Source organism: Hylobates moloch, unplaced genomic scaffold (genome assembly GCF_009828535.3).
Source record: "Hylobates moloch isolate HMO894 unplaced genomic scaffold, HMol_V3 SCAFFOLD_10, whole genome shotgun sequence".
Classification (NCBI taxonomy): domain Eukaryota; kingdom Metazoa; phylum Chordata; class Mammalia; order Primates; family Hylobatidae; genus Hylobates; species Hylobates moloch.
The window spans coordinates 22,460,717-22,473,805 of record NW_026652285.1 but is presented as its reverse complement, the minus strand read 5'-3'; the positions used below and the strand labels follow the sequence as shown (position 1 = coordinate 22,473,805).

The 13,089-nt window shown below is 47.1% G+C and overlaps 1 protein-coding gene across 2 annotated transcripts in view; it reads left to right on the top strand.

The window, feature by feature from the left end:
* CWC25 (CWC25 spliceosome associated protein homolog) overlaps positions 1-13,089 on the top strand; it is a 31,952-nt gene that overhangs the window by 15,941 nt on the left and 2,922 nt on the right. For both annotated transcript variants that reach the window (XM_032163427.2, XM_058445133.1), the window contains exons 4-8: positions 3,112-3,181; positions 5,361-5,488; positions 6,191-6,254; positions 9,141-9,352; positions 9,735-9,833. In XM_032163427.2, the coding sequence (XP_032019318.1) occupies positions 3,112-3,181; positions 5,361-5,488; positions 6,191-6,254; positions 9,141-9,352; positions 9,735-9,833 (573 nt within the window). The remainder of the gene's footprint in view (positions 1-3,111; positions 3,182-5,360; positions 5,489-6,190; positions 6,255-9,140; positions 9,353-9,734; positions 9,834-13,089) is intronic.

Genomic DNA, 13,089 nt, shown 5'->3' with positions numbered 1-13,089 from the left:
CCTTCTTACGCCTATCTCTTTTTTCAGGTAGGGAGGGGAAGGGAAGCAGAACCCTTCAAAAAGAAACTTGCGAATCTTACTTGGAACCCTAGTATGTAGTACTAGAGTTGCAGTTTGGGTGCTAAATGAAGATAGACTGTGCATATTATTATTTATTTTAGTTTAATTTGCATTTTAATTCTTTTTTTTTTATTTTTTTTTAATTTTTTTTTTTATTTTTTTGAGACGGGAGTTTCACTTTTGTTGCCCAGGCTGGAGTTCAGTGGAGCAGTCTCGGCTCACTGCAACCTCTGCCTCTCAGGTTCTAGTGATTCTCCTGCCTCAGCCTCCCAAGTAGCTGGGATTATAGGCATGCACCACCACTGCCCGGCTAATTTTTTTTTGTATTTTTAGTAGAGACAGGGTTTCGCCATGTTGGCCAGGCTGGTCTTGAACTCCTGACCTCAGGTGATCCACTCGCCTCGGCCTCCCAAAGTGCTGGGATTACAGGCATGAGCCACCGTGCCCGGCCCTTTAATTCTAATATATAAGATTCAACATTGAAATATGTTTATTTTTTATTTACAGTTTTTTCTTTTCTTTTTTTTTTTTTTTTTGAGACGGAGTCTCGCTCTGTTGCCCAGCCTGGAGTATAGTAGTGTGATCATGGCTCACTGCAACCTCCACCTCCCAGGTTCAAGGGATTCTCCTGCCTTAGCCTCCCAAATAGTTGGGATTACAGGTGCCCACCACCACGCCCGGCTAATTTTGTATTTTTGTTAGAGATGGGGTTTCACCATGTTGGCCAGGCTGGTCTGGAACTCCTGATCTCAGGTCATCTGCCCACCTCGGCCTCCCTAAGTGCTGGGATTACAGGCATGAGCCACTGCGCCCAGCCTATTTACAGTTTTTCTTTTGCAAATTCTCTCTTTTTTTTTTTTTTGAGACGAAGTCTCGCTCTTTCACCCAGGCCGGACTGCAGTGACGCGATCTCAGCTCACTGCAAGCTCCGCCTCCCGGGTTGATGCCATTCTCCTGCCTCAGCCTCCCAAGTAACTGGGACTACAGGCTCCTGCCACCGCGCCTGGCTAATTTTTTGTATTTTTTTAGTAGAGATGGGGTTTCACCGTGTTAGCCAAGATGATCTTGATCTCCTGACCTCGTGATCCACCCGCCTCGGCCTCCCAAAGTGCTGGGATTACAGGCGTGAGCCACTGCGCCCGGCCAATACTGCAAATTCTCTTTAAAGTTATTTATCTTAACCATATCCTGGAAAAAAAAGAAAAATGTTATTTATCAAAGATATTATATAGGTTGCAAATATTTTGTCCCATTTTGTTAGTGTCTTAGTTTATTGTGGCAAAATATACGTAACATAGAATGTCCCATTTTAACCATTTTCATATGTACAGTTCAGTGTATTAAATACATTCACAGTGTTGCCAGGCGCAGTGGCTCGCTCCTGAATCCCAGCACTTTGGGAGGCCGAGGCGGGTGGATCTCGAGCTCAGGAGATCGAGACCATCCTGGGTAACATGATGAAAACCTGTCTCTACTAAAAATACAAAAAATTAGCCGGGCGTGGTGGCAGGCTCCTGTAGTCCAGCTACTTGGGAGGCTGAGGCAGGAGAATGGCGTGAACTGAGGCGGAGCTTGCAGTGAGTTGAGATCGCGCCACTGCACTCCAGCCTGGGCAACAGAGCGAGACTCTGTCTCAAAAAAATAAAAATAAAAATAAATAAATACAGTCACAGTGTTGTGCAACCATCACCACAGCCTGTCTCCAGAACTCTTTTGCCATTCTGAATTGAAACTCTATACCCATCAAAAAACAACTCACGGCCGGAAGCAGTAGCTCACGCCTGTAATCCCAGCACTTCAGGAGGCCGAGGCGGGCGGATCACAAGGTCAGGAGATCGAGACCATCCTGGCTAACACGGTGAAACCCCATCTCTACTAAAAATACAAAAAATTAGCCAGGCGTGGTGGCAGGCGCCTGTAGTCCCAGCTACTCGGGAGGCTGAGGCAGGAGAATGGCATGAACCCAGGAGGAGGAGTTTGCAGTGAGCTGAGATCGCATCACTGCACTCCAGCCTGGGTGAAAGAGCGAGACTCTGTCTCAAAAAAAAAAAAAAACAACTGACACCGGGTATGGTAGATCACACCTGTAATCCCAGCACTTTGGGAGGCTGAGACAGATGGAGTGCTTGAGCCCAGGAAATTGAGACCAGCCTGAGCAACATGGTGAAACCCCATCTCTATAAGAAATATAAAAATTAGCTGGGCATGGTGGCGGGTGCCTATGGTCCCAGCTACTTGGGAAGCTGATGTGGGAGTATCACTTGAGCCCAGGCGGTCAAGGCTGCAGTAAGCCATGATCATGCCACTGCACTGCAGCCTGGACGACTGAGCATGACTCTTTTTTTTTTTTTTTTGAGACAATCTCTTATATTTGGGGGAGATTTTTGGCTTTGACACCATCATGTAGTTATTTATTTATTTATTTATTTTTGAGACAGGGTCTCACTCTGTCACCCAGACTGGAGTGCAGTGGCACAATCTCAGCTCACTGCAACCTCCGCCTCCTGGGTTTAAGTTATTCTCCCACCTCAGCCTCCCAAGTAGCTAGGACCGCAGGTGCGTGCTGCTACCACGCCCGGCTAATTTTTCTTTTTTTTTTTTTTTTTTTTTTTTTTTTGATAGAGATGAGGTTTCACCATGTCGGCGAGGCTGGTCTTGAACTTCTGACCTCAAGTAATCTGCCTGCCCCAGCCTCCCAAAGTGTTGGGATTACAGGTGTGAGATGAGCCACTGCACCCAGCCCGATCATCATGTAGATGTTTTTTTTTTTTTTTTTGCTGCTACCAGGCCGTGGTTTACTTCGGTTGGAGGACGCTGGAGTGCAGTGGCACAGTCTCGGCTCACTGCAATCTCTGCCTCCCAGGTTCAAGCGATTCTCCTCCCTCAGCCTCTTAAGTAGCTGGGATTACAGGTGCACACCACCACACCCAGCTAATCATGTAGATTTTAACATGGGCCCGTTTGTATGTATATGTTTGGAGAAAAAGTTACTCCATAGAATTTGGAGAAAAGAAATAGTCATGAATTTTATAATTATCTGTCTTTATTTAGGAAGAAGGAGGAGGAGAAAAAACGAGAGGTATTAAATAATCCAGTGAAAATGAAGAAAATCAAAGAACTGGTAAGTAGTATATCAGATAAGCACCAAGAGCATCTTTTAGCCATATAACGTGAGAACCTCTCCATTTACTCTCAGCTTACCAGGGAAAAAACAGAATGACCTCTAAAACTTTTGTCTTTTAGAGACCATGTTGTGGCTATTTTATGTAATCATTTTTTTGTTTTTGAGACGGAGTTTCAATCTTGTTGCCCAGGCTGGAGTGCAATGGCGTGATCTCAGCTCACCGCAACCTCCGCCTCCCGGGTTCAAGTGATTCTCCTGCCTCAGCCTCCCTAGTAGCTGGGATTACAGGCATGTGCCACCACGCCCGGCTAATTTTGTGTTTTTAGTAGAGACAGGGTTTATTCATATTGGTCAGGTTGGTTATTTTATGTAATCTTAATTTATTAAGCTTGATTTTGGTTGAACGTCTTTTGGGTGGGAGAATGCACCATGTGATGTCGTTTTTCCAGAAAAAGAGTGTGGGCTAAGCCTGTGGAAAGCATTACAATGCAGTGTGTTCAGGAGGTCGGAGTATGCCCTTGGTCGTGGTATAAAGCTTCTAGGGTCCGGGCGCGGTGGCTCACGCCTGTAATCCCAGCATTTTGGGAGGCCAAGGTGGGTGGATCACCTGAGGTCGGGAGTTCGAGACCAGCCTGACCAACATGGAGAAACACTGTCTCTACTAAAAATTCAAAATTAGCTGGAGTGGTGGTGCATGCCTGTAATCCCAGCTACTTGGGAGGATGAGGCAGGAGAATTGCTTGAACCCAGGAGACGGAGTTTGCGGTGAGCCAAGATCGCGCCATTGCACTCTAGCCTGGGCAACAAGAGCGAAACTCCGTCTCAAAAAAAAAAAAAAAAAGCTTCTAGGGCCCACTTACCATTCACATGACGTATTATGTAATTGTGTCTTGGATCAGTTGGTAAGGAAAATTAAAGATTGACCTTGTAGTTCCTGACTGCTTTCAGTGGAATTGGAGTTCCTTTGACACAGAATGGAAACTCCTAGGCAGTGGTTTTGGTGACTGTTTAAAAACACAAATTCTTAGTCTCACCTACCAGATACCAATTTAGTAGATGGGGTTGTTAGTGCACGGCCAGGGTTAAGACCCTTCCCCTGGTGTGTTGACAAGGAACCCCTGTAATGTCCTGGACTTCTGTAGACCCAGAGGCATGGAGTCAGGCAGTTTTTGCATGAGCCACACCCCTCAAAGGAGACTGACAGGGGTCTCAGTAATCTTTTTTTTTTTTTTTTTTGAGACGGAGTCTCGCTCTGTCGCCCAAGCTGGAGTGCAGTGGTGCAGTGGCACGATCTTAGCTCACTGCAAACTCCGCCTCCCAGGTTCATGCCATTCTCCTGCCTCAGCCTCCCGAGTAGCTGGGACTACAGGCGCCTGCTACCATGCCCAGCTAATTTTTTTGTATTTTTAGTAGTGATGGTGTTTCACTGTGTTAGCCAGGATGGTCTCCTTCTCCTGACCTTGTGATCTGCCCGCCTTGGCCTCCCAAAGTGCTGGGATTACAGGTATGAGCCACCCTGCCTGGGCTTTTTGTTTTTTTTTAATGAAATGGAGTCTCACTCTGTCGCCCAGGCTGCTGGAGTGCAGTGGCGTGATCTCGGCTCACTGCAACCTCTGCCTCCTGGGTTCAAGCGATTCTTCCACCTCAGCCTCCCGAGTAGTTGGAACTACAGGCACACACCACCACACCCAGCTAATTTTTGTATTTTTAGTAGAGATGGGCTTTCACCATATTGGCCAGGCTGGTCTCCAACTCCTGACCTTGTGATCCTCCCACCTCAGCCTCTCAAAGTGCTGAGATTATAGGTGTGAGCCGCTATGCCCAGCCAGTAATCTTTCTTTTTTTTTTTTGAGACACAGTTTCACTCTGTCGCCCAGGCTGGAGTGCAGTGGCACAATCTCGGCCCACTGCAATCTCTGCCTCCTGGTTCAGGTGATTCTTGTACCTCAGCCTCTCAAGTAGCTGGTATTACAGGTGCCCACCACCACACCCAGCTAATTTTTGTATTTTTAGTAGAGACGGCGTTTTGCCATGTTGGCCAGGCTGGTCTCGAACTCCGGACCTCAAGTGATGATCTACTCCACTCAGCCTCCCAAAGTGCTGGGATTACAGGCATGAGCCACTGCACTGGCTGGTCTCAGTAATCTTGTGTGCTTGTGTTCTCGGCATTTTCCAGTTGCAAATGAGTCTGGAAAAAAAGGAGAAGAAGAAAAAGAAGGAGAAGAAAAAGAAGCACAAGAAACGTAAGCACAGAAGCTCGAGTAGTGATCGTTCCAGCAGCGAGGATGAGCACAGTGCGGGGAGGTGAGCATGTGGCGACTGGCCTCCCTTCTCGTTGATTCACTTGCTCATTCACTCATTCATTCCACAGACATGAACACCTGCCCTGTGCTGGAAGCTGCCAGGTACTGGGCATTCAGTGATGAACACTTGAACATGGGCCCTGTGCCCACAGAGCTTGCCATCTAATGCTAGAGTTCCTTGGAGATGCTAAATGTGAGTGGGTATCTCGGCCATGCTGCTGGAGAGAGACCCTTAATAATGCTGACTTTAGCCTAGTAGGTCTTAGGTAGGTCAGACATCCTGGGGGTGACTCTGTTTCATCTCAGCTTAGGATTCCTTCAAGACTGAAGTGGGTTTTATATAGGCTTTTTTTAATGGACTGATGGCCGATGTGGGCCCATTCTGCATGTCTTCCCGTGGGAACAGTCAGCTCCGCCGCTGCTGAGTCACTATTTGTCCCTGGAATAGCAGCATGAAGTGAGAGGAGAATGTGTTCAGGCGTTGGGGCTTAGAAGCAAGGCCCACAGTTTTTCACAGAAAAATTTGACTGTGCTGATGCATTTTTCGGCATAGACAGTTCAAATAGAGAAACGTACTGCCAGGTAACTGCTGGGAGGCGGAAAGGTCACATTGGAAGCAAGAAGCATAGTTCAGCATAAGATATTTAAATTGGGCCTATATGTATTTTCTTGTTCAATGAGTGTGTGTATTTTAATCTCTCAGATCTCAGAAGAAGATGGCAAATTCCTCCCCTGTTTTGTCCAAAGTCCCTGGATATGGCTTACAGGTAAGGATGTGGGCTCCTTGAAAGGAGTGACTGTGGGACTGTGAGATGTGCCACTTGGACAATGCGGATAGCAGGGAGGTGGGCAGTGAAGCCTGGGCTGCTGGGAAACAGGCCCATTCTTATCCCTGAGCACCTTCTTGTGGCTGACCACCCTCTGAGCAGAGAGACTAAACCACCAATGGGGCATTGAGACATTCTACCCATCCCTCTACAAATAATTTACATGAGATGCACACGTTTTAAGTGTATAGGTTTTTTTTTGTTTTGGTTTTTTTTTTTGAGACGGAGTCTCGCTTGTCACCCAGGCTGGAGTGCAGTGGCGTGATCTCGGCTCACTGCAACCTCTGCCTTCCGGGATCAAGCTATTCTGCCTTAGTCTTCTGAGTAGCTGGGATTACAGGCGCCCACCACCACGCCTGGCTAATTTTTGTATTTTTAGTAGAGACAGGGTTTCGTCATGTTGGCCAGGATGGTCTTGAACTCCTGACCTTAGGTGATCCCTCCACCTCGGCCTCCCAAAGTGCTGGGATTACAGGTGTGAGCCACCGTGCCTGGCCTAAGTGTATAGGTTGATGATTTTTGACAAACATAAATCTGCTGGTTTTTATTTATTTATTTTTTTTTGAGTAGCAGTGCATCATTATTTTGCCTAGGCTGGTCTCGAACTCCTGAGCTTAAGCAATCTTCTGAGTAGCTGGAAGTACAAGTGCTGGGATTACAGGTGTGAGCCACCGTGCCTGGCCTAAGTGTATAGGTTGATGATTTTTGACAAACATAAATCTGCTGGGTTTTTTTTTTGAGTAGCAGTGCATCATTATTTTGCCTAGGCTGGTCTCAAACTCCTGAGCTTAAGCAATCTTCTGAGTAGCTGGAAGTACAAGTTCAAGGCACCTGGCTTGACTCTGTATTTCTGTTTTTTTTTTTTTTTTTTTTTTTTTGAGATGGAGTTTTGCTCTTGTTGCCCAGGCTAGAGTGCAATGGTGCGATCTCAGCTCACCACAACCTCGACCTCCTGGGTTCAAGCGATTCTCCTGCCTCAGCCTCCCGAGGAGCTGGGATTACAGGCATGCACCACCATGCCTGGCTAATTTTGTATTTTTAGTAGAGACGGGGTTTCTCCATGTCACCCAGGCTGGAGTGCAATGGCGCAATCTCAGCTCATTACAACCTCCGCCTCCTGGGTTCAAGCGATTCTCCTGCCTCAGCCTCCTGAGTAGCTGGGATTACAGGCATCTGCCACCACACCTGGCTAATTTTTGTATTTTTAGTAGAGACAGGGTTTCTCCATGTTCGTCAGGCTGGTCTCGAACTCCTGGCCTCAAGGTATCCGCCCGCCTCGGCCTCCCAAAGTGCTGGGATTACAGGCGTGAGCCACTGCGCCCAGCGTATTTCTGTATTTTTAACCTTGGGTCCTGTCCTCCATGCTTCTGCGTCTTGCTCTTCCTTAACCTATAGTGAAGAGCCAAGCCAGGTATATTCTTTTCTTTCTTTTTTTTTTGAGAGGGAATCTCGCTCTGTCGCCCAGGCTGGAGTGCAATGGTGCGATCTCAGCTCACTGCAACCTCTGCCTCCTGCATTCAAGTGATTCTCCTGCCTCAGCCTCTTGAGTGGCTTGGACTACAGGCACCCACCACCACACCTGGCTAATTTTTGTATTTTTAGTAGAGAGGGGTTTCACCATATTGGCCAGGCTGGTCTCGAACTCCAGACCTTGTGATCTGCCCGTCTCGGCCTCTCAAAGTGCTGGGATTACAGGTGTGAGCCACCGCACCCAGCCAAGCCAGGTATATTCTTTTCTTTTTTTTTTTTTCTTTGAGACGGAGTCTCACTCTGTCGCCCAGGCTGGAATGCAGTGGCGCCATCTTGGCTCACTGCAAGCTCCGCCTCCTGGGTTCATGCCATTCTCCTGCCTCAGCTTCCCAAGTAGCTGGGAATACAGGTGCCCACCACACCTAGCTAATTTTTTTGTATTTTTAGTAGAGATGGTGTTTCACTATGTTAGCCAGGATGGTCTTGATCTCCCGGCCTCGCGATCTGCCTGCGTCGGCCTCCCAAAGTGCTGGGATTACAGGCATGAGCCACAGCGCCCAGCCATCTTTTTTTTTTTTTTTTTGAGACAGGGTCTTTCTCTGTCATCCAGTCTGGATTGCAGTGGTGTGATCCTGGCTCACTGCTGTCTCGACCTCTTAGGCTCAAGGGATCCTTCTGCCTCAACCTCCTGAGTAGCTGGGACTACAGGTGTGTGCTGCCACACCCAGCTAATTTTTAAATATTTTGTAGAGACAAGGTCTCACTAGTTGCTCTGGGTGGTGTCAAACTCTTGATCTCAGGCAGTCCTCCTGCCTCCGTCTCCCAAAGTGTTGGGATTCAAGGTATAAGCGACTGCACCTGGCTGACCGAAGGAGATTCTTTTAGGGGATTCTGCAGATAACTAAGTTTATACAGTTCTCTGTGATAATTCTATGTGATGATATTGGTGTGCCCAGTGAGCTCCTTATGTAACATTTCCTGTTTCACTGCCTTTTCTTTCTTTTTTTTTTTGAGACGGAGTCTCGCTCTGTCACCCAGACTGGAGTGCAGTGGCACGATCTCAGCTCACTGCAACCTCCGCCTCCTGAGTTCAAGCAATTCTCCTGCCTCAGCCTCCCGAGTAGCTGGGATTACAGGTGCCCACCACCACGCCCGGCTAATTTTTTTATTTTTAGTAGAGACAGGGTTTCACCATGTTGGCCAGGCTGGTCTCGAACTCCTGACCTCAGGTGATCCCCCCGCCTCGGCCTCCCAAAGTGCTGGGATTACAGGCGTGAGCCACTGAGCCCGGCCGCTTTTTCTCCTGAATAGCTGGATTTTCCATGTGAATAACTTCTCTTTTCCTTAATGACATAGGTCGGGAACTCTGACCGTAACCAGGGTCTTCAGGGTCCTCTGACAGCCGAGCAAAAGAGAGGGCATGGGATGAAGAACCATTCCAGATCCAGAAGCTCCTCCCACTCACCCCCAAGACATGCCAGCAAGAAGAGCACCAGGGAAGCAGGGTCCCGGGACAGGAGGTCTCGATCCCTGGGTAGAAGGTCACGGTCCCCAAGACCCAGCAAACTGTGAGGGTGGGATTCACTGGGAAATAACCTGTGACTGTGGGGGCCTGGTCCCAGCAGGCATTTGTTTTTGCTTTTGGTGATGTCTGTCCATCGACTTTCTCAAATGTCTTTGCTTTGGTATTTCCTTTATATCATTTTTTTTTTCCACCTCAATGTAAAGCTCAGGCATCCAAAGTCACATGTCTGTAGGTGTATTCTGTGCTTTGGGAGCTCTGGGGTAAGTCTAACATCAAACCTTATATGTTTGTTTTTCTCAAACTTGTGCCCTCTGCTTAGATTATACCTCTAAGACTATTAGCTCATCTTGCATTCTTTGAGGGATTCAATGTAAGCCCCTGGATTAAAAAGGCTTTTTCCTCTCTGCCTTCTGTGTCTGTTACAGGCACAACTCTAAGGTGAACAGGAGAGAGACAGGCCAAACTAGGAGCCCATCACCTAAAAAAGAGGTCTACCAAAGGCGACATGCTCCTGGATACACCAGGTGAGTCAGGAGCCCAGTTGATTAACTTCACATTCTGCAGGCCTGAATCTAGAAGGGGCTCAAACCAGGGCAAATGGATAATCCATCATTACCTTTTCAACAAACCAACTTTTATTTATCTTGCCAACCTGTAAGGGTCTGTGTCCCCTACCTCCGGCCATGTGAGGCACATTGAAAGGACAAGGTAAGGCTGGGTGTGGTGGCTCACACCTGTAATCCCAGCAGTTTGGGAGGCTGAGGTGGGTGGATCACCTGAGGTCAGGAGTTCGAGACCATCCTGACCAACATGGTGAAACCCCATCTCTACTAAAAATATAAAATTAGTTCGTCATGGTGGCGCATGCCTGTAATCCCAGTTATTTGGGAGGTTGAGACAGGAGAACTGCTTGAACCCAGGGATCGGAGGTTACAGTGAGCCGAGATCTCGCCACTGCACAGCAGCCCAGGCGACAGTGCAAGACTTTGTCTCAAAAAAAAAAAAAAATCTCTTAACAAAAACCAAGCCAGACACAGTGGTCCATGCTTGTAATCTCAGCGCTTTGGGAGGCTAAGGCAGGGAGGATCACTTAAGGTCAAGGGATTAAGGTTGCAATGAGCTACGATCAAGCCACTGCATTCTTGCTTGGGCGACAGAGCGAGACCCTGTCTCTTAAATTAAACCCTCTTAAAAAAACCCCTCAATTATTCTCGCTGGGTGTGGTGGCTCATACCTGTAATCCCAGCAGTTTGAGAAGCCAAGGCAGGAGGATTGCTTGAGGCCAGGAGTTCCAGACCAGTCTGAACAACATAATAAGACACTGTCTCTACAAAAAATTATTTTAAAAACATTTAAAAAAACAAAAGCTAGTAGTTCTTTGCCCTGCCTGACCCCACTTTTAGTCATGCTACCCAAAGGCAACTACTTTCAGCTTTTTCAGTAGTTTGTTTTCATAGCTACATATTCCTAAAAATACAAATATGTTGCTGCCTCTTCATCCATTAATTTTAGATATTAGATATTTTCTTTTTTCTTTCTTTCTTTTTTTTGGAGACAGCATCTTGCTCTATCTCCCAGGCTGGAGTGCAGTGCCACAATCTTGGCTCACGACAACCTCTGCCTCCTAGGTTCAAGTGATTCTCCTGTCCCAGCCTCCCGAGTAGCTGGGACTACAGGCACATGTTGTCACGCCCAGCTAATTTTTTTTTTTTTTTTTTTGAGATGGAGTTTCATTCTTGTTGCCCAGGCTGGAGTGCAATGGCCCAATCTTCGCTCACCACAACCTCCACCTCCTGGGCCCAAGTGATTCTCCTGCCTCAGCCTCCTACGTAGCTGGGATTACAGGCATGCGCCACCACGCCTGGCTAATTTTTGTATTTTTAGTAGAGACACGCCTTCTCCATGTTGGTCAGGCTGGTCTCGAACTCCCAACCTCAGGTGATCTGCCTGCCTCGGCCTCCCAGAGTGCTGGGATTGCAGGTGTGAGCCACCACGCCCGGCCTTCTTTTTTTTTGGAGATGGAGTCTCACTCTGTCACCCAGGCTGCAGCGCAGTGGTGCGATCTTGGCTCACTGCAACCTCTGCCTCCCGGGTTCCAGCGATTCTCCTGCCTCAGCCTCCTGAGTAGCTGGGACTACAGGTGCATGCCACCATGCCCAGCTAATTTTTGTATATTTTAGTAGAGATGGGGTTTCACCATATTGGTCAGGCTGGTCTTGAACTCCTGAGGTCAGGTGATCTGCCTGCCTCAGCCTCCCAAAGTGTTTGGATTACAGGCGTCAGCCACAGCACCTGGCCCTAATTTTTGTATTTTTAGTATAGATGGTGTTTCAATGTGTTGTCCAGGCTGGTCTGGAACTTCTGAGCTCAGGCAATCCACCTGCCTTGGCCTCCCAAAGTGTTAGGATTACAGGTGTGAGCCACCGCGCCCGGCCAGATCTTAGATATTTTCTTACTGTTATAGAAATAATCTCTTAGTGTAAATGAGCTCTCATACACTCCTAGTCCCATGTTTCTTCTATCCCTATCTTTCCAATATAGTTATATCAGAATTTTTGGTTCAATCAGTATGTGGATTCATACTTGTATGATATATAAATATTGTTTACTGATACTTTTCATTCGTAAGCCAAGCAGAATATGGAGGTTACATTTCCTTTCTTGTATGATTTGTATATTTTTTCCTAGTGTCAGTATTTGCTTCCTGCAATCTAAACCATGTCTTTGAGTTCTAGGAAATTTTCTTGTATTATTTCTTTGATAACTTCTTTATTCTCCCTACAAGGTCTCACTCTGTTGCCTAGGTTGGAGTGCAGTGGGGCAATCATGGCTTACTGCAGCCTCACACTCCTGGGTTCAACTGATCTCCTACCTCAGCCTTCCAAATAGTTGGGGCTACACGGGCGCCACCATGCCCAACTAATTAGAAAAAATTTCTTTTTTTGCAGAGATGGGAGGTCTCACTTTGTTGCCTAGGCTGGTCTTGAACTCTTGGACTCAAGCAATCCTCCTGCCTAAGCCTCCCAAAGTGCTGGGATTACGGGCTAGAGCCACTGTGCCTGGCAATCATTTTTTGTTTTTTTTTTTAAGCCTTCTACTCTCATTTGAATGCTCTAATATCTTTCATGTATTATCTGAAGCAGATTTTTAATAGTAAATTGTTTTTTGTTTGGAGGTTTTTTTTTTTGAGACAGAGACTCGCTCTGTCACCCAGGCTGGACTGCAGTGGTGTGACCTTGGCTCACTGCAACCTACGCCTCCAAGGTTTGAGCGATTCTCCTGCCTCAGCCTTCCAAGTAGCTGGGATTACAGGCACACGCCACCACACCCAGCTTATTTTTGTAATTTTAGTAGAGACAGGGTTTCCCCATGTTGGCCAGGCTGGTCTTGAACTCCTGACGTCAGGTGATCTGCCCGCCTCGGCCTCCCGAAGTGCTGGGATTACAGGCGTGAGCCACCATGCCTGGCCCTATTTATTATTTTCTGAGGCTAAGTTATTCCTTCGGCTTCTGGCTTCTAGCTTAGTCCTAAAGTAGTGTACTCATGGGCTGTGTCATGAATTTCTAGTCTCCAATGGGTAGTTAGATGGTAGATGTTAACAGTTACATGGATAACCTAGCCTTCTGTTCTTCTGTCAATTGTTGAGAAAACCATTGGGATATAATTGCTACAGGTTTAGGTTCCTGATGAGTTCTCAGTTTATTTCATATTTCAGAACAATCACTCTAGAGATAACTGAGTGAGATTATGGAATACTTTACTAAAAGCCTTTGAAATTTG